The sequence below is a fragment of the Mesocricetus auratus genome, unplaced genomic scaffold (assembly GCF_017639785.1).
Source record: "Mesocricetus auratus isolate SY011 unplaced genomic scaffold, BCM_Maur_2.0 Super-Scaffold_100004, whole genome shotgun sequence".
Classification (NCBI taxonomy): Eukaryota; Metazoa; Chordata; class Mammalia; order Rodentia; family Cricetidae; genus Mesocricetus; species Mesocricetus auratus.
The window spans coordinates 14,345,201-14,366,612 of NW_024429189.1; the positions used below are offsets into that span (position 1 = coordinate 14,345,201).

Consider the following 21,412-nt stretch of genomic DNA (forward strand, 5'->3'; position numbering starts at 1 on the left):
AAGTAAAGTTATTACCTATATATAAAGGCAAACAGGTTTGATACTATCCACATTTCAAGGTCTGGGAAGGTATTTCCCACAGATAAGAGGACACTACAGTTGTCTGGAAAGGACAGAGAGTGAATCTATATTTGACTGATGAAGATAAGAGAAAAACACACTTGAGAAAGAAGTCACATCTTTGAAAAATTCAAATCAGATTTGGCATTTTTGTGAGTAACTTGAGCTTTCAGATACCAAGAAGGATGGATTTGGTGGGGAAGAAGTCTCTGGGTACCTGGAGGCAAGAAGAAAATGATAGGCAATGATGTGATCAAATCACAGAAGAGGGTGACTGGAATAGTTGTGCCTGGTCTATACCAATGGCTCTCAGTTACTTGGTGGAGAACAAGAATAGGCATCAGAATAATAAGTAATGTGTTTTGAAAAAGTATCATTATGGTACTAATTGTTTTCTTCATAAAATCTGATATAATGTTTTCAAATAGCAATATGAACCTCATTTGAAGTTGAGAAGCCCTGGTCTCTAAAGTAACTCCTAGTTCCAACTCCCTTTGAAGAGCTGGTTTTATACATGAGTGGAAATAGGCTAGAAGAGATGGCCCAGAGGCAAGTGGCAGAGTCAGAACTAGACAGCTAACCTTCCCAGCTCCTGGTGGTGTTCATTTCACATCTGAAAGTGAAACAACACAGGCCAGGGGGAAAGAGAGCTGGAAAAGCTCTCTGCATGGGTCCAGATACACACTCCCTATCGTGGGCTGTCTGTCAGATTCCGGTTCTGAAAGGTACAAGAAACCTTGTTAGGTTGAAACACATGGGCTTTCTCTGGTCTCAAAGCAGGGAAAATAATACTGCGATCACATGACAATCTAAAGCACTGGGTGGGTGGGGCATATTCTCAGCTCTCCTTTCTACAGAGATGTTGTTTCCTATGTTTCAGCACATCTAAGCTACGGGTGCTGCTACAAGTTTCCATAGTCACATCCATTCCTGCATTCCTATTTGTCTATTAATGTCTTGGTCTTTTCCATTCATTAACTGATTTCCACGTATCTTTCTTAAATGTCCATTTCTCACAAACTTTGAGACCATCTTATAAAAATGAAAGAACATTTTTTTCCTCAGTGATGTTCACACAGCTATAACTTCTGAGAACAATTTCTTGAGAGATGTTTTGGGAGTTGTATTCCGGAACATATTATCTTCACGGTCTTCCCCCTGGTAGGATGGAAAATGATCTTGTCTTGAGGCTCGCTCTGCATCTTCTGGTTCTAGCAGAAATTACACATATCCCACTCAGAGGAGCTGCAGGAGTAGAAGATAATAAGCCAAGGCATTGCACGCCTGGGAGTGACCATAGTAGCAACACAGACTCTCACAGGAGGCTGCACTGAGAAATTAGAGTGAGTTGCTACATTACTAGCACCGAGGATGTCTTCAGCGTTTAGAAGTGAAGGGTGGGCAGAATTAACAAGGCTTTTCTAGGAAAGGCGCTTCTCAGCCACTGAATAGGAACTTCACCCTCATCAGTGTGTGGGGGGGTTGAAGTGTGAAGCGCCCTGACTCCTGTGTGTAGCTCATCCTGAAATGGTACTAAACACCCAATTCTAGGGAGCTCTGCCACGGACTCATTCCAGTAGTCAAATGACCGTAGTGCAGTGTGACGTGAAGTTGGTAAGTGAAGGAATCAGTATGGATAGCAATATGGAGGTAGAGAGGTAGAGTGGTAAAAAGACTTGATTGGACTTGGGATTTTGTCAGGAGGAGAAAGGGGATGAGTGTGGCTATGGGGGAACAAAGAGAGGAATTTAAGCAATGAATAACACAAGACAAGAGGGTGGGTAAGTGAACAGATGCATTTAGAAAATGGCAAAAAGAATGGGAATTCATAAGACTGATGAAGGACTGTGAGGAAGTCCCCTTGCTACAAAAGAAATTGAAGTTCATCCTACAGGAAATCTATAAGCTATGTACTTATTACTATTGCAGTACTACAAGTCTGTCCCTGGGTGTTGCGAGTTTAGGAAGGATGCTGACACTAGGGTGAACTGAACATACAGATGCCCAGGAGCTAGAGACTAGTGTGAGTCCTTTGCAGAAGCAAGCCCGCCAGAGGCAGCAGCTGACTATGGGCCAGGAACGAACAGGACCTCAGTGTTCTGACAGCAATGGGATGGCAGATATGGGAGTGAGGCTAGAAGAACCTGGGTCATGTGTTCCTCTACCTTGAAATCTACTAGATGAAATCTGTGGTGTGAGAGTACCAAGAAAAACAGAATTGTAGTAGTTTACATGGCTCAGGAAAATTATTCACACTGTCCTCGTCCTGATGCAGATGTTACCCAACAAGTTGGCTGGTCTTAGTTATGATATACTATTGCTTTCATTGCTATGGTGAATATAACTGCTTACTCATAAATCCCATGCATTTACATTTATTTTATTACTGGCAAAATTAGAGATTTCACCTTAAAATTTGATGTGATACTTATTTCCTCTCATATGATTCCCTCTATTGTTTATCAGCTACATGACTTTGAGCAAGTTACTCAACTGACGCCTTTGTTTCTTACCTATATACAAGAAAGAAGTTGGACCTACTGAGGGATGCTGGGACAGAATGAGTTGGCAGCATAACAGCCCAGCTTAGTGAGACACAGAAGAATCATAATGTGCTTCTGCCATCACAAGCCTTTATCTCTATGACATATTTACAACATGTTCTTCATTTGTTTTATGTTCATATATAGTCATGTAAGTGTTGAAGCATAAATATCTAAAACAGAAAATGTACAAATTCTTTTGCTATTTTTTTACTTCATGGAAGTTACTGATTTATTAACCGGTTTCTTGTTTTTCCTAAGAAAAAGGCCCATCAGATTTTAAACTGGAATTTCTATGCTATTAGGCTTGTTACTCTGCTTATTAGATACTAAGAATATACACGTATCAGTTTGTTTCTGAATTCTCTACTTCTGCTGATTTTTTTCCTCTCATGTTTATAAGTCTGTAAAGCACTCTTTAAAAGTTATCATTTCATAAGTGTTCTGAATTTGACAGGCCAGGTTTTCCATCGTAATTTCTCTGTACACGGTATCTTTGACATTTTGCTCTTTCATTTATTTACTTTTTAAAATATTCACAGCAGTTCTGTGAGGACATACAAAGTAACACTGTGGCACCCTAACTGGACTCTTGCTAAGTTTATAAATTATCGTAAGATATACTAACATATCTGCTATGAAAAAAAGGCATCTATTTTTTCTAGTCAGGAGAAAATTCATTTTCATTTCTTTACTCTTCTTTATTTTTTGTCATGGTGGTTTGTCTTCTTCATTTCACCATAAGAGTAGCAAAAAAAATTCCACTCAATCTGGGTGTCAGATTCCTGGGAAACAGGCCTTCTCACACGCTGCTTTCTGGGAGCCACATGAAGGCAGTTCCATTACCGAGTTCTTCATTTACACCTCTGCATCTAAGAGGGAGTTAATAAGTCATTTTTCTCCACTATAAACTTGTGATGTCAGTATATTAGACTGCCTTAAAAAGTTGTTCATAAGCAATATACATACCCCAAATTATGAAAAAGTTATAAACAAGGGCATGCTATAATGTAAATATAAACTTTTCTTTTTTGCTTTCAAATTAGACTGTAAAATCCTAGGGACATTTTTTCTCTTGATATTCACAATACATTACATGAATATAAGACACAGCTGGTAAGCAACTCCATGTGCAGGGAGTAAATAATGACTAAAAACACACTCAGAAAGAGAACTGGCTTAAGGAATGGTATGGTCTTGACTGAGCAGAGTTCATTCAGTCTTGTGTTACTGGTAGAATTTGTTTCATATCACATATAAATTTACGATTCAATATTAATCAATTAATGGATTCTTTTGTATTGGGTTTGATTTGCAGACAAATGCAGACATTTTACATTAATGTGGTTTATTTGTGTACCTAGACCTTTCTATAATTGACTCCTTGGTATGTCAAACTGCTGAAAATGAGACAGTAGCTGGGAGCTGAGGGAAACAGGAAGTGGAAGGGAAGAAATTGCCACATGATTATCTAGCATTTGACTCCAGAGCTAAGAACCAGGACCACGACAAGATCACAGTAGTAACCACTGCCAGGCCAGATGCTACCCAGAAGCTTTCCACACACCACTCGACCTAAATTACAGGGGAACCAGAATAGCTTCTGCTTGCCAAAACCATGCTTCAGGTTTTCAGTTTTCTTCAGACCCTTTTGGCTGCCCAAATGTCTCAAGCTAAAACTTGTTTGGAGAAGGAGGACCATATCTGTAAAAAGGGGGAAGAATTTTACATAAGGTCTTGGCTGCTCACACAAAAGAATATTTTGTTTAGAGTTACAATTTGTGGGAAATTATGAAGTATACAAACACATTCCATTGACTTGATATCTAAAGTATTCTCTTAAAAAAAAAGAGAAAGTCATCTCAAGGGCTAACAATGTGACCTTGTCATGAGAACTGGACAACACTCAAAACATGTGCACTGAAGAGTTCCTAGGCTTTTTGGTTCCCTTTAAACATGAAACTAGATGCAGATGGTTTATAGAGCAGAATGGCCTTTTAATTGTCTGAATAAAAATGAACTCCTGAGATACAGCACTCTCAATGTCCTCTTTGGATCCAAAAAGTATTTCAGAAACGCATTCTATATACAAACTCTGAAGAGAAGTCCTTGAGTCTTTAATAAAATTTGTAGCCGGGCAGTGGTGGCACATGCCTTTAATTTCAGTATTCGGGAGGGGAGGCAGAGGCAGAAGCAGAGGCAGAGGCAGGCAAATCTCTGTGAGTTTGAGGCCAGCCTGGTCTACAAGAGCTAGTTCCAGGAAAGCAATAGCTGTTACAGAGAGAAACCCTGTCTCAACAAAACAAAACAAAAACAATAGATAAATAAATAAATAAATAAAATTTGCACGGTACTTTTAGCACTTTGCCCCAAATTACCTACTCCTATGGAATCTTCATAAAAATTCACGGAAATAAAGTAGGTGGCTTCATTATTTTTCTTCCCCATGTCCTTTTTATTGCACAACTGAGTTAGCTGAGGTTCATCTGGAAAGCTATAGGACCGCATTCCAACCTGTCTTGCTGATTTAAATTTTTACAATCATAACTTCTCAGTCTTGGTGCTGCCGATATTTTTATTAGGTTGGGTATGTTTTTGTTGTTTTCGTTGATCCTGCACTTTCTAGCATGTTTGGCAGAATAACTAGTGGCCTATTTGGTAGGAGCTAACCCCCTGTCCAACAGTTATGACAGAAATGTGTGTGGATGTTGTCAAATGTCCCCAAGGATAGAGATGAAAATCACTGTTGGTTGACAATCTCTATAAGCTTTGTAAAATGCCAAAATATCTAGAAGAATCTGCCTTATTTCAGACACTACCTCTCATACATAAAGGTTCCCTCTTAAAGGACATTAATTACCTGATATATCTTCAGATATCATCAGGTTGTTCCCAACAAGAAGACTGCAGGCAATGCCAACACATTTGTAAACTCTCTTTCAACTGGGATAGATTTACCTAGATGAGGGTGGGACCCTGGAGAGGCATGGCTTTCTCTCCGCAGAGCTACGGATCATACATACATGGGCTCTAGTGACTCATAGTACAGTTCATCAAATTCTTTCTTCTTTTTTTCAGAGAACAGGACTGGCTTTCCTTATGACTGGCCAGTGCCTTGAAGTTGTGGCTAATGAATGGAGCAGTTTAAGCATTGGCCTTGGAGACTGCATAAAGTTTGGATCACGGTTTTGTGAAGCTTTGTTTCCTGTGATCTTACTTTTCTCATAAATGGCAATTCCAATACTACCTAATTTGCAGGACTTATTGTAAAGACTAAGGAGAGCAATGGAGGAAGAACAGTGCCAGGCACACGCTGAGTGGTCAATCAACCACTGAAAGCAATGTTACAGGAAGTGAACCACAAAGCAGCAAGCCATGTCCTACCCTGTGTGATAGACCATGCTGTGGCATGATAAATAAAAGACCCAGAGATAGATATTGGTGTTCAAACTTAAGCTGAAGATCAGAAAAGTAAAGCAGTTGGTCACTAGTTCTTTCTCTACCTCAGACTGAAAGGTGATCCTGGCTCCACCAAACCTTAGAGTACTCACTGTCCCTTCTCAGCGTGGCTGGAGAATCATGAGACCTCAATGTGTTTCTATCCTCAATGTGGCTGGAGACTTGAATGCCAGCTCTGAGACCTTGCTCCTGTCTTATATACCTACCTAGTGCTGGGATTAAAGGCGTGTGATCCCAGGTGCACATGAGCTCTGTAACTTTTCACTCTTGTATAGGCCTTGGTGGCCTTGAACTAAGAGAGATCGTCTACCTCTTAATCCTGAGTCCTGGGATTAAAGGTGCATGCCACCACTGCCTCACCTCTATACCTTGTGACTGACTTTGCCTTCTGAATCCTCAGGCAAGCTTTAATGAATCATAAATAATATATCACTACACCATGCTACTCCTATTATCATGTACAACTTGCAGTGCCTGGCACAGAGGAGACACTCAAAACAGGTGTGGTCACACTATAGCAACACTGAAGGATGCAGATGATGACCTGCTCTGCTCCTGGCCTGGCCACCCATTTGCCTACACTGCCCAGCGCACCCAGCAGGGAGGACTGCGTAAGTCACCAACTCTCCCTGTGCTTCTTTCTCTTTTGTAAAAACAAACAAAACTTTAAAAAAGGATACAAAAGTTATGAATCACAGGGCCATAAAACTTAATGACCCTTCTTAATTTTGTGACACTACAGAAAATGATTTTTATAAAATTACTTTTGCTTCAAAATAACCAACAGTAGTGAGACCACACAAAGTTGTACCACAGTCTTAAAAATTTCAAGAGAAATTTAGTGTTGATAGCAGTATCTTATTGGCAGCAGTGCCTTCACTTAGTAATGGCATTTTCTCCTATGTGCTTAGTGAAGAGAGAAAGGGAATGTGTGTTTGGAGTCATAGTCTCCCTATGCAGCTTAGGCTGACCTAGAATTTGCGATCCTTTTCTATCAGCAACTGGAACACTGTGATTGCAAGTGTGCAGGATTCCACTTGGCTGTTACAAGATCAAATAGGAGGAAAAAAAAACACCCAATATTCCTATACCATATACTACATATTTTTTGTCTTTCTAACCAACCTGAAAGCTACATGAATGTGAAAAGATGACTTACAGGAAGTTATTGAAAGTAACTAAGAGTCACTATTTGTCTACCTGTCAAGTGGGTAGCTATTAGTGGTGTAAGACTTTTGATTGTTTGGAAGGTAGGACTGCTAGATGGTGAGCTAGGGAAAAATTAACTCCTTAAGTTAGATAATATTGAGTCACAAAACAAGTATACAGAACTTTGAACTGCATACAGTTATAGCTTTATTTAGTTGCTCTATCAACTGGGATGGTTTCTTTTTTCCTCAGGTTCTCCAAAAAAAAAAAAAAAAAAACAAAACAAAACAAAGAAAAAAAAAAATGGAGATGATCCTGAACAGGATTGTGTAAAGAGTTAGCTAATATTTGCAAGTGACTTAGAATAATGGCTCAGATATAGTAAGCACCACATAAGTACTTGTTAAACTCACCAGAGGAATGACAAGAATGACTGAATTCTACAGAATGGCTCATTGGAAAGCTTTTGGAATAATGGCTACACAGCCTTCAAAAGGTACAACCTGGAGATCAACCAGACACATTGGCTCCTTCAAAATGTGCAATTCTTGATAAGCAAGCTGAAGCATGTTGACCATGAAGAGTTGATTCTCATTTGAAATGGCACATGGGCCAGCGGCTGAGATGTGCAGGAGGCCCAGACAAGAGCGGATGGAGCATGTACACAGAAAGTATGCTATTCTTTCCTGTGGGCTCCACAGTACCTTGGAAGGACTTACTACACCCCAGTTGCAGTCTTCCACAATGCTACATAGTCACAGGCAATGTGTGGGTGTGAACCCAAGGATATGCTACTTGAAGTACAAATCCAGCCTGCTTCACAAAGGTGGGGCTGGCTCAGAAACCTCTTGGGCATTTCCTCTAGCCTCCTCTGCCAGTCCATCCACAAGCACTCAGTGGTGGCATTCACAAACCGAACTCAATAACGAAAGCTGGCATTTTCTCCTCTCCTTCTTCCTGTATATAGTCCCCCCACTAGCGTCTCTGTCACTGCTGCAGAATCACCCTGGGGTCAGCACCAGAGACTCTCACACTGATTCTGCCTCAGTGTACCTCATTTACTTTAGTGAGCAACATTCTCCTTGGCACTGTCCTGTCTGTGGAGGCAGTATGAACTCCCCACGTTGAGATGCAGAATCCCCCTTATTCCATTCACATTAGCGATGCCATAGCGTTACTCATTGAAATTTGCTTTCATTAAACACAGGTTCTAAAATGTTTGCTTTGGTGTGCTTCCCCTGTCTGGAACAATTCAGTCAATCTTTTATTTCTGGCTATTCCAGTAGCTTTGGCTATTAACAGACTAGTTCCCTGTTAACCCTCTAAGCTCCATTACTCATGCAGAACTGTTGTCAGTCTGGTCCCCTCTCTGTTTTCTGTGTTCACACATGGATGCTCTCTCCTTAACACAACTGTAAGTTCCTTGAGGGAACATGGATTACTTTTGCTTACTTATTTATTAAGTATTACTGTCCTAGAGAACTCCAGTGGTCCACATATCAGGTGACAGTAATGAATGAGACAGGCTCAGCTCTAACAGTCCTCATGTAACTTACATTCTAAATCCTAGTAATTATGGGCATGCAGTGAATGGACTGTGAAAGCTAGCATGACCCACAGTGAAGAAAAGCAGTGTGCTAGGAGGACATGAGGAGCTTTTAAGGAAATGCCCCAGAACAGAGCCTGAAGTGCTAAAATAGAAGCCAACAGGCAGATAGGGCTCACCGAAGCTTGGTACCCAAGGGGGCCAGAGCAGGGTTTGGTGTATACAATGTAGAAGGCAGAAGGCAAGCCATGAGATGAGGCCACCTAAGGGCAGGCTAGTTGCAGTTCCTTGCACTGAGCTACAATCAGGAAGCACTGTCCAAACAAGTGTGCACCCAGGCAGCCTCTCAGTGTCATAACACACCACAGCAAGACACTGCTCAACAAGACTATGTCTTGAACCTTCTTTGTTACTAGGTTTTAAAACAATGCTCAATACCCAGGCTATAAAGAAACAGACACAAATGCTTAAGAGAGGTGTCAAATCCCTCATTTTACTGGCCCCAGCATGTGGGGAGAAGACATAGGGTGAAGGAAGGAACCAACCCTGAAAAGGTGCTGTGTATTATAAAGAATGAGAGGATCCGTTACTGACAGCTGCACCTCAACCTTTCTTCAGTTCAACGCAGAGGCGTAGACCAATGGCAACAAAGATATGGGCTAATGCCCGCCCCACATAAGTTAGATGCCATGTGCTTTATGCAGGCCACCTAACAGATGGTAATGCATTCTGATGATTACCAACAGAAGCAGGATGCAAAGTCATGACCCCAGAGGTGGAGAGGTCGTACATTCAATTATAAGTTTCCACTTTCTGTAAGTGTTAAGATGCCCAAAGCAATATATTTTGTTTACATAAAAACATTGTATAAACTATATTTGATAAGAGAGATGACTGTTCCTTCCAACTTAAATCAAAGAGTGCTTACTTAAGTGTTTTTTTTAATTGAATCAGACTTTAATGCTGTCGTATAATCTTGGTTAACAGTGCTCATCTTGATTATTCCAACAAAGAAGAAATTAATACTTGAGTTGGAGAGCTCATGTCTCTCTATAAAAACAAAACAAATCAACCAACCAAACAAACAAACACTAGAAAATTCAAAACAGGTACCTGGGACATCTGTGAAAGTTTCTCCAAGGACAGAGACGTGGAAATCGAGTCCTAAGTCCTTTAGCTGCATTAACACCTTAAAAAAACTCTCTGGATCTTTGTCATGCTCCCTGTAAATAAACAGAAAACACACCTAGTGTTACCTCAGGGTGCACAGTAAGCAAAGTGTTCTGTTCACGCAGTGCCAGTTCCTGTCAAGATCTTGTGCTGAGGAGGAAGCCTCTCCCCTAATGGTAACACCACAATCAGTCCTGCTCAAACAATCAAACTCAGCCTCACTGATGTGTTAGAAAATAAAAGGACCTTTGATTGGTGGGGAAATCTGTCTTGTTTTGTATTTTTAAGTAAGGCTAAGGAAATACAGTACTTTTCCAACAACGTTAATTTTTCACTAAGCTGAAACTTATTTTCTTAAAGGAACAAGGATTACCCTTTATTCATCGTCATGAGACTGTAGCGAAGATGCTTTGTCTTTCCATAGGAATGAAGCCCTTTCTCCCATGGGTACCCAGGAGCACACAATTTAAAAAAGAGACTATAGTCACTCTCACTAATCTCTTATTTTCAGTAACTCAGTGGAAAATGATAATGCAATAAAAGGGATGGATAGGTCTGAATCTATCTGTACTAAATGCAGAGTGAGAGAGTGGAGACTAGTCAACACATAAAAGAATCAGAAGAAAAGAATATACTTTCATTTAGCACAGGCATGAAAAAACATCAAATGTTTTTGGCTTGCTCAGTTTGTCAGTCTTTTCTAATGACAGAATGAGAGGTTAAAAGACACTAAAGGAAAAATATCCTTCAACAAATCATATTTAAATGGAGTATTTTTTTTAGCATTCTAAGGTGTGAATATTTCAGTATTTCTTGCATTTAATTACACTGTTTTTAAATTATCTTATTTCAGACAGATGCAGACCAGATGTCTTCAAAATATTTGTTTTTTATTTATAATTCAGAAATTTGATTTTTTATTACAGAAAATAGTTATATACCAGCAATTGAATTTCTCATTTACTAATTATATAAACTAAATCTGTAAAATTATTAAACTGCTATATGAAATATGAAAATTACATCATTCAGGAAACCTCATGAAAAATGACATCTGTACCCCTTAATGTGTTAATTCACAATTCAGTCAATATTTTCAGTATCATGAATCGAAACAAATGCATCTTCTAATTAACATTTTAAAACAGCATTTATAATCTTATGAAACTGTAAGATCTTATAAAATTAGAGTTCTCAAACAATTTGTTTTAAGTGCCATGTCTCTCAGTTTGATTTACTTCAAATAATAAAGATGCAATGGCAAAATGTTCATTGCTTTTTAAGATGATGTGTATTATATACATGCACCATTGGGAAGTGTTTGGAGAGTTTTCATATATACTACCGCTGTGGGCAAGAACAAAGACCCCAAACAGTTTGAGAAGGAAGAATATACCATATGCAGTCTTCAACCATATCAATCAAATAACTGCCACCTTATCTGTAAAATGCTCTTTTAGTCTGATTCTCTTGGAGATACTTAGATGAAAAGGATGGAAACAATATAACATAATACAGCTTAAAGAGAGAGTAACACTAGGGAAATCTAGCCACTCAGTTCTCTAAATTTTTCATTTGGAGTTCCAAAAATCTGGCTACAGATCCCTGGCATATCATGTATTCTAAATATTGTCTCCTGTGTCTGTGGGGGGCATGTGGGCACATGCATGGAAACTAACAGGAGATATAATTTGTAGGTGGGATGAGACTGAATTGGGTAAAGAGTGCAGTTCTTAAAACTTTCAGTATTTCTGAAGCAGTGAGACGTGTAAATAACCACTTTCATTGCTTTTATACAAAAGAAATATACTGCAACCTACCACATACTTTAGATATTCCTTCTAGGTAGACAAAAGCTTTACTATTCAGTAGTCATTTTGTATAAGAACACACAAAAAGAGTGGTGTGAATCCTCTTTCATTTTTTAAAAAATCATAATATACAGCTTAACATAAAGTGGAAGTTTACTTATTAAAAGTTGCCCCTCACCATAAGGAAATTTTATACTCAAGTCTTTATAAACAGTATAAGAACATGGGGGAACTCCTATTCATTTTTGGCAACAGCCTGTTAGCCTTTAACTGATGAGACTTTTGTATGATTTTTAGTATTTCTTCACTTGATGCTACAAGTAAAAGAAAACTCATAGGAATTAAACACTGACATGCAATCATTTGGGGAAGTATGACCAAACAATTCTAAGCAATGAGTGGTTTTGAAAAAAATACTCCTCCCAAAAAACCAAAACCAAACACCACTGCACACACACACACACACACACACACACACACACACAGATTATGTGGTCACTAGAGATCATGAGCAGCACGCATGTTTCTATAGCTGGACAAGTCATTTCTAGCGATGCCATTGGACAGTTTCAGTCTTCTTCTGCAGTCCACTTAGAATGCTAGACAATAGGTAGTAGAAGCAGGCCACTTGTCTGAATAAGGGCAAAGGTAAGCTTGAAACAAAATTGCTTCCTGAAGTATGAGGGTAGGAAAAGAGCAACACTTCTCAAGGCATCCTTCATCATACATGCTTTACAGCATTTTATGTATACAAAAGTAGATTTGACTATAGATATAGTCTCAGTTATCGGATTTATGTTGCTCAAAGCTCAATGTAATCAGTATTATGGATAGTTTCATGTCAACTTGACATAAGCTAAAATCATCTGAAAGGAGGGAGCCTCCAATATACCAGGTTGTAGGTCAGTCTGTAGGGTATTTTCTTAACTGTTGATTGATAGTGGAGGGTCCAGCCCATAGTAGGTAGTGCCACGTCCTGGATTCTATAAGAAAGCAGGCTGATCAAGCCATAGGGAATAAGCCACTAAGCAGCACCCTTTCATGGCCTCTGCATCAGCTTCTGCCTCCAGGTTCTTGCCCTGTTTGAATCTCTGTCCTGACTTCTATTGATGATAAATATCAGTATCAAAGTATAGTCCAAGTAAACCCTTTCCTCCCCAACTTACTTTTCGGTCATGGTGTTTGGTCATGGTTATCATCCTAACTAAGGCAATCAGTTCAGCTGAAAGTTATTTTCAATTTTCTTTTTGGTTAAATGGGAAGTTGTGTAGCCTTTAAAGAGTTCCACATATGACAATCATACCTTACAACAAGGCATGAGTGATGAATGAACAGCAGAGCCAACTCCTGTGTCCCGCATGGGATGAGCTCCAGGCTTCCAATGGGCCATGCAGTGTCTCTCATACTAATGAACCCACTTAGGAGAACATGTCTTAAATTGATTTCAAATAAGTCTAAATGTGAAACTCTCCTCCATGTGGTTGTAGCAGTACATGTATAGTGAAGGATCTGGCAATGATACATCTGCCATCAAGATTAGACACACTTTCCGAAGAAAACTTGTCTCTAGATCCACATTTCTGTTCTCATGTTTCTGGTGAGAAATGGCTGATACAGTCTTTAGAGGGCAAGTTGCTAGTGGTCATGATAAACCTTAATGTGTGCATCACTTTTGCTCTAATAATTACAATTTATGAAAGTGACCCTACAAAGATGCACACAGAAATTCTGCTACAATATATTCATAACATTACTTAAAAAATTTAACATGGTAGCAAATATATTTTGATACATACAATACAATTCTTAGCAGCCATTAACAATAATGTTGCATATGTGTGCTTCTGGACATGGAAAAATATTCAGTACTAAGCATCTAGTGACCAGTAATTTTAAGAGAAGCATGAGTTTTATCATCTGTTGGTTCAGGACAAATAGATGCCTATAAATGCTATGAGGTTCACCTCTAAATTGTTAGGGTTGTCTGGCTTGTTTTCTGTTTTGTTTTAGTAAATTTTGTTTGTGCAAATGATTTTGAACATTTGAAAGAACCCACTCTTAATATTCTACGACAACTCTGTGTTCATAGGCTTTCTTCTTAACCTGAACATTTCAGTACCCAGCTGTTTCATTTTGCTTTTCCCACGACCCTCTATGTTTGACAAATGCCAGGCAATCAACCTTGTTTTAATAAACAAGACATTTCAGTCAACGTGTCAGGGTCCAGGCTTCCTGATCACATCCATCCTACTCTGTAGGTAAGGATAGAACAGTCTGGCAGGGAATTCATTCCTCCATACCCCCACTACAGCAGAAGAGACCAGCAGGGAAATATTTCAGGCTTCCTGGAAGCAGAAGATACGGCAAGAACAGCTTTTATTCCCAAATATTATTCAGAACATTTGAAAAGCATAAACTGTTTCCATGTGTTTTTTCCTCCTATATCTGTCTCTCTGTTGCCTTTCCCGTTTCGTTTCAGAGAGCTAAACTTCTTCTTATTCCTCACTTAGCACTCATTCAGTAAATATTTATTGAGGATTTCTAAGTTCTCCATACTTGTCACTTATTCTGTTACCATTTCTGATTTTCCCACGTAACTGTGTATACACTGAGCAGTCTCTTTGATGTAGCTCCTGCCTGGCTTGGGGGAAACTGGCTCTGCCCAGAAGCATACTACTCTGCATCCAGAGCTCTGTGGGAAGGTCAGATGATGCCTGCTTTGCTCACTGGGTACCAAGTGCTGAGCTGAGCAACGGGGGGCATTATTTGTATACATTAACATCCAGGTTTCTATTTTTGGGGACAGAAATTCCTGATTTACTCCCCCGCGGTGGGTGAGGACTAGTTCCAGCCAAGGGACTGCAACTTGACTGACATATGTCACCTTCAGATAAAAACATCTGAGAGCGGTTCTAGATAGCTTAGTAAATTCTGCAGAGATGTGTTAAGATAAGCAGGTTCATGTTGCTGCATGGAGACTTGTTCCATATGCAGCAGCATACAAAGGTGAAAGGCGATTCTTTTGCCTAAGCAACAGAATCCTGTGGGGATGCAGAAGTGTTCACTACTGCAGCAAAACCTAGTTTACCTCAATCAGAGTACCATCCATGTCACACAGTCAACTGCTCTACATATGCTGCACATTCCTACTAAGCACCTGATGGCAATAGTACTTAAACATACCCACCAAATGACCATCAAATATAGCTATTCCAGCATCAAAGACTAAATAGAAATCTCACACCAGAACCCACATGCTGTCTCTATAGAGTCCTGCTTTTCTTCTGTTCATCTTTGTCTTTGTGTCTCTTTCTTCCTGCATGTACCTTCAGCCTATAGTTTCATTTTCAGATCACTAAGTCACAAGCATTCCTTAGCTTCTGCTACTTTTGGGGCACAAACTCACTGGAGAAGACAATACATATGGAGAAACAATACATAATCACAATTCCTCAGTTTCAAACATCTTGACCTTTCTGCGGATTTGCTAACCTATCTCCATTTCATTACAAACACTAACTCACAGGATATGAGCCTGCAATTTTAGCACCTGGGAGGCTAAGGCAGAAAAATCTCAAGTTTGAGTCGGGTCTGGGCTAAACACTGAGATCCTGTTTCAACAAAATAAGACAGTCTCTCCAATAAAAACAAATCAACCAACAAAACAACTAGTGAACCAACTAACTAAATCCTCAAAACATTTCATACTTCCAAATTCAGCGATGTACTTCCTACTCAAACATGGGATTCTATTTACCTCCTAAACTGGCTGTCACCACTGACTGATCTGATATGCTTTCTAAGACATGTACTTTTCTTTTGTTCTGTCTGATGTCAATAAGCGGTGTGCCTTCCCTTGCATACATGCAGGTTTGCTCATGAATGATTTAGCCAGCACTCTTCACTACTGACCAGTTTCTTCATTTTACTTCTGTTGTTCCCTCTCTGCTCGCTCCTGGAATCTCGATTTCTCTCTCTACTCCCTCTCCTCCATGTCCCCATCTCATTTGTCATTCTTTTACTATGTAAACCTTCCAGAAACAATGATTTCTTCAGTACTGTCCCCTTTTGTTTTTTAGAGCCCTTCCACATTGGTAATTGGAGGGTAGTCATACTGCATTCTGCCCTTTAACCTTGCTTTCAGAAAGAAAAGCCGGGCAGAGAGAAATGGGCTTTGCCACTGATTCCCAGCACAGCTAGCAGGCGTGTCGCAAAGTCTGAACAAAATCAGTTTCTGTTAACTACTATACCTCGAAAATTTCTGAGATCAACTTTTGTATAATCCACATAAGAGATCACAGTTGTGAACAACTGCAATAAAGAAGGAGGAACATGTGTCTTTGACATACTGGCCTTGCCCTTTAGATAGACAACTAGCAGTATGACAAATGGATCACAGGGAGTTTTGGTTTTAAACTTGCTGTTCTGTTTTAAGATAGGGCCTTGTCATAGCACGGCTAGCCTTGAACTGTATTCTAGACTAGCCTCACAGTCCCGATGGTCTTGTCTCAGTCTCCCAAGGGCAGGGATTACAAGTATGTTACTATGCCTGATATTTTGTTGTTGTTGTTATATTATTTCTTTTATTGTTTGAGGATCTAATTATATCATTTCCCCCTCTGTTCTCCTCCCTAGGAACCTTCCTATAAGCCCTTCCTTGGTCTCTTTCAAATTCATGGCCTCTCTTTTCATTAATGATTGTTAAAATATATTCACATATACATAAGTATAATGCTACTTGTATGTATTTTTTTAGGGCCGACATCCTGCATATTGTTTCTGTAATTTAACTTGCACCCCACTACAGTGTTCAGCCCTTCTCTTTCTACACGCCCTTGACAGCAACTGTTATACTTTATCCTTTGATATAGATATTCTTAGAAATTTTAATCAATTTATCTCCCTGTACTTTCTACTCAGAGGGCACTCAAGATGCAAAACTGTTTCATGTTCAATGCAGCAAGAAATGCTGCGGACCTCCACAGTAGAGATCTCGATGCTGTTTACAAGCTAAATTCTGGGTAATGCTGAGGTCTACATGCCAATGAGTATGGCACTCCGCATTACTTCACCCCTGGCAAAGGGATAACGACAAAAAACTGTGAATAGATCTGAGAGTCCAGGTTAATGCCTGGGAAAGAAGCAGGACAAGGGGAGAGTGGAGAGTTAGGGAAAGAGACAGGACTAGGAATGGTCTTAAGAAACTTCTGAGCTATGCTGTACTTACAAATAAAAGCATCCTGGTGAATGTCAAGGGAAGGACCACAAGGCTGCTTGCAGAGTATACATGAGCAGTGCCCTGGCTTCATGCTATTGAATGGAGGGCAGCGTACCGGTCTACTTGAGATTTCTATTAACACATTGACATTTGCCATCAGAAAGAAATCAAATTAAAAACTGAAATTTGAATTCACAGATTCAGAACTTCATGTAATTTGCATACTGATATTATTTTTCTTTTGATAGCAGAGAGGAGGAGGGAGGTCTGTAATAGAAAATCCAGGCTAGTAGTACCTGTTAGAGAAGCGTTTCCACTCAGTTATGGTCAGCGATTCTATCTCTGCAGGACAGGGTTTGCCGTCTTTGAAATGTCTTTTTATTACTAGCAAGAGAGCTTTCTACAATGCACTCTTTCTAGGTGACTCTTCACAGGTCATCTCATCTCACAGTGGCAGCTGCATTCCTCTCTTGACCTCCTGGGTTTGGCTGAGTCCTTTGCCTGGATGAGAGTGCTTCCTAGTGGGTCTGCTGCTCAAGGTCTCTCCTGCTTGCTATGGCTTCTTCTATCAGACACCTCTGCCCACTGAAGGGACCCTGGCTTGACCTCCAATACCCATTTTAACACTTCAGCCTTGTCTGGGTTACATCTTCCTGCTCTTTCCATCTGACTGAGCGTTCCTCGGTTTTTTCCATTAGGTCTCTGATGATTTCCTTGAGAAACTCCCGTGCTAGAATCTTGACTGCCCCAGACTTTCCCTCATTTCCTGCATGTTACATAAATACATTTTGTCTAGTAGTCTGATTTGTCAGTAAGCTCTTTTTCTACAACTTTGGTCAGGAAGCCCAAAGACACACATGTTGCAACAAATGGCAGGTCATAGTATCAATTAAACTGCATTGGTCTTCACCAGTAGAGGTTATTACTGCAACCGTCATCGTCCCACACTGTTCTATCTCACTGAGTATGGCCACTTCCTTAGATGTGGGAGGATCTACAGAATCAAATTTTCATCTTCCCAGTTTGTTATTAAGCCTTGTCATTTTTTTCTCAAATACAGCGACCAATCAGATTTTCTTTTGGATTTAAACATTATTTTGTTTGTTCTAAACTGCATGCAGGGAATATGTTTGCAACTATGTGCTAGCAATACTAAGAAGTAATAACACAGTGTCCTTCCCTTCTACTTAGACATTTCTCCCATGATCTAATCTAGTCTAGGAAATTCTTTCTCTTTAAGAATTGTTTTCCCTTCTTTGAATAGAAATAAGATGATATACTGTCTTTACTTGGCTTCCAGAGAGCATATATATATATTTTTTCAAATAATTATCAATACAGTTGATGGTACTGAAAATATACAATAAAAAGAACAATCAAAAAACCTAAAATCTTACTATACAGGCTCCATAACGAGAGAGGTATGCAGGATATAGAATTAGTAATCCAGGGATCAACTGAATTTATCCAATATGAACAGAAAAAAAGTAGACTAAAGACTACAAGGCTTAAAAGTCCTACAGGGTGAGATGAGAGGACATGCTACATGAGTCATCAGAAGGAGATCTTCTTGCTTTTCATCTGCATGAACATCTATAATTAAATTCTCAATAAAAGAAAATTGCATACCCATTGTAACAAATGCAATTAATTCAGAGATAGATGCTTCCCTATCCTGGTCCCACTGCTTAGGAGTCACTAATACCAGCAGCTGTCAGTTCCAGACCTCCTCTTGTGCAAACTCAAAAATACTCATGTAAAGATATTTACTATCCAGTTTTCTCATTTTATAAGATTTAGGCCCAATACTCTGCACTTTGACTTGCAGATAAATACATATTATATTTTAAATAATTACATAACATTTTAATGTTTCATTAGATAATTCTCATACTTGACATTAAATTGCTTGTGTTTTTTAATTGTTTCAAGAAATACTGAAAGTGATACCTATTTATCATAATTCTCAAAGTTCTCTTTCGCAGCTCATACATTTCCTTCTACTCTGCCAATGTGTAACTGCAGAGCTCTTCTCCAGGGAGCCTGTCTCGTACCACACTTGTCTATCTTTGCTACTCACTTGTGTGCAAGGTTATGCCTACTCCCTCCTATGTTGTGAGTTCCTCAAAAGCAGAGGTCATGGCTATGTTACCATCCGCTGTCTAGCAGAAAGTTATTAGACTGAATTGATTCTAAGTCTAGATTGTCTATAAATTTAATTGTTTTACCCCTTCCTTGCTAGAGTAATTATTTTAATCTTTTTAAAATCAGATTCTCAGCAGAATCTTTATTTGGCGTCCATAAGGACAGTTGGAAACCTTAAAAGCAAAGCAAAACAAGACAAGACAAAACAAAACAAAACAAAACCCTTAAAATCCATCACACAGTACTAATGATCAAACTTGCCTCTGGGGTCAGCATGTCACCACTCCGCCGATATTCTCTGGGTCATCAGAGAATTGATAAGAAATCTGTCTCAATGTCCAGCTTATTGATAATTAGGCTATCTTCTCTTTTCCAGAAAAATTCAAGCCTCCTTGTTCATCCCCATTTTGTAGTAACTGTTATCCCCTATATCTCAAGGTCTACACAGCTTCAGATACTCACGATTCCAAGCCACTTTCAAAAAACAGCTGCATTCTCTTCAACCCCATACTTCCTGTTTTCTCTAATGTCTAGGGACTAGAATCTATTAAGTTGACCCATCAAGTATTCAAGTGTCTCTATGGCTCTCATTCCTTCCCACACTCTCTCCTCATTTTATTCTATGCTCTCCAACCTGAAGTTCTTGTATCTGGAATAGAATTTCCCCCTTTCTTTGTCATCCTTGTCCATGGCTTCTGTCACTGACTTTGTCTTTATTGGTACTTGTGTTTATCCTGGGAAATTTCATCTCACTCTAACTTCTGCACTAATAAGGATCTATCACAGATGATTTCACCAACATGTCTTCTTCTATTGCCTGCTATTTATCTGTATGCAATGCTCTTACAGCGGTCTGCAAGTCCCACATATTAGCAAAGTTTCTAAATACCATGAGCACTACTCAGACTCCATCAAACCTTCCTGTGGCTATATGATATGTTATCAATTTCCCTTAATAACTGCAAGTAAAACTGGGGGAGTAAAATTGTCATTTCTCCATCCTCTTTTTTAGAGCTATCCAAAACAGGAAGCAGAATTGGAGGTTATGTGCTAGCCCTGTCAAAAGACATAAACCTGGTGGAGAGACTGCTTAAAGATGAGCTCAAATAAGTGCAGGTAAGGGCGGAGAGCTGGCCCATGCCTCCCAAGAGCAAGCCTGGGCTCCCTAGGTAAGCACCAACAAGGTGCTGGTGCTCTGCTTCCCTTGCCCAATTTGGTTGTGAGGGGCAGGGATGAAGTACAAAGTAAAGGTCACAGAAACAAGTGGCCTAGCTAGTACAGGATAGTTTTCCTGAATAGAGAATCCATTTGTTTACAAATCAGAGTGGCACTGGATGCTAAATTTACTTTAGAGTATCTATAATCATCTTTAACTCTAGTTCCAGGGGTCTAACATCCTCTTGTCGTCTCCACAGACACTATGTACTTGAGAGAGTGCACACATGCGCGCGCATGTGCACACACACACACACACACACACAGGCACTCATACACATAAACACAAATAAATCTTTTAAGAGAGTTTTGGAAACTGTTCTGTTTTACACTAAAATTTTAGGGAAATCTTTCCTTTTAAAATCACATTTATTTACTGTCGGGAAGAGACACCATGATCAGGGAAGCTGTTTTTTTATAACTTCTTTATTGACTCTTTGAGAGTTTCACATCATGCACCCCAATTCCAATCACCTCCCAGTACCCTCACCTCCCCTCATTCCTGCCATGCCCCCCACATAAGGAAACAAATCAAAGTAAGCAAGCAAGTGAACAAAAGCAAGCAAGCAAACAAACAACAAATGAACAAAAAACCCAAACCAATCCCCCCAAAAAACACCCAAAACAAATACAAAACCAAAAAGAACAACAATAGAAGACTGTCTCTGCTTCTCCTTCTTCCCTGCTTCTCCAGCACCTCTTCATTCCTCCTGGTGGCAATGGAGGCTTCAGTGTGCCATATAGTATACCCCTTGGTCCCATCAGTTTTACTGGCACATGTCTATTGCAATGAGTCACTGGTCTGGTTCAAGACCTCTGGCTTTTGGTACACCACCATCACTTGATCCCCACTGGAACTATTCTGGGATATCTTGTGGCTGCCACGAGTCTTGGAGATCTGTGGATATTGTTCCACAGGACCAGTCTCTTCACCAGCTCCAGCAGGTCCTAGATGAGGTAGCTGCTAGGGTAGGTCAACCCAAGGCCTGGTCGTGTGCCTGGATAGTAACCAAGTTGGTCAGTGCAGGCCCCTGGGGCCACCCACATCCAGAGAGTGGGTGGAGTCAGCTCTTCTACATGCAAGCCCTCAGAGTCC

At 39.8% G+C, this 21,412-nt stretch overlaps 1 protein-coding gene across 7 annotated transcripts in view; it reads right to left on the minus strand.

Moving 5' to 3' along the window:
- Nucleotides 1-21,412, minus strand: part of Gtdc1 (glycosyltransferase like domain containing 1) — a 334,933-nt gene that overhangs the window by 14,737 nt on the left and 298,784 nt on the right. For all 7 annotated transcript variants that reach the window (XM_040745304.1, XM_040745309.1, XM_040745303.1 and 4 more), the window contains one exon: nt 9,871-9,980. In XM_040745304.1, coding sequence (XP_040601238.1) covers nt 9,871-9,980 — 110 coding nt within the window. The remainder of the gene's footprint in view (nt 1-9,870; nt 9,981-21,412) is intronic.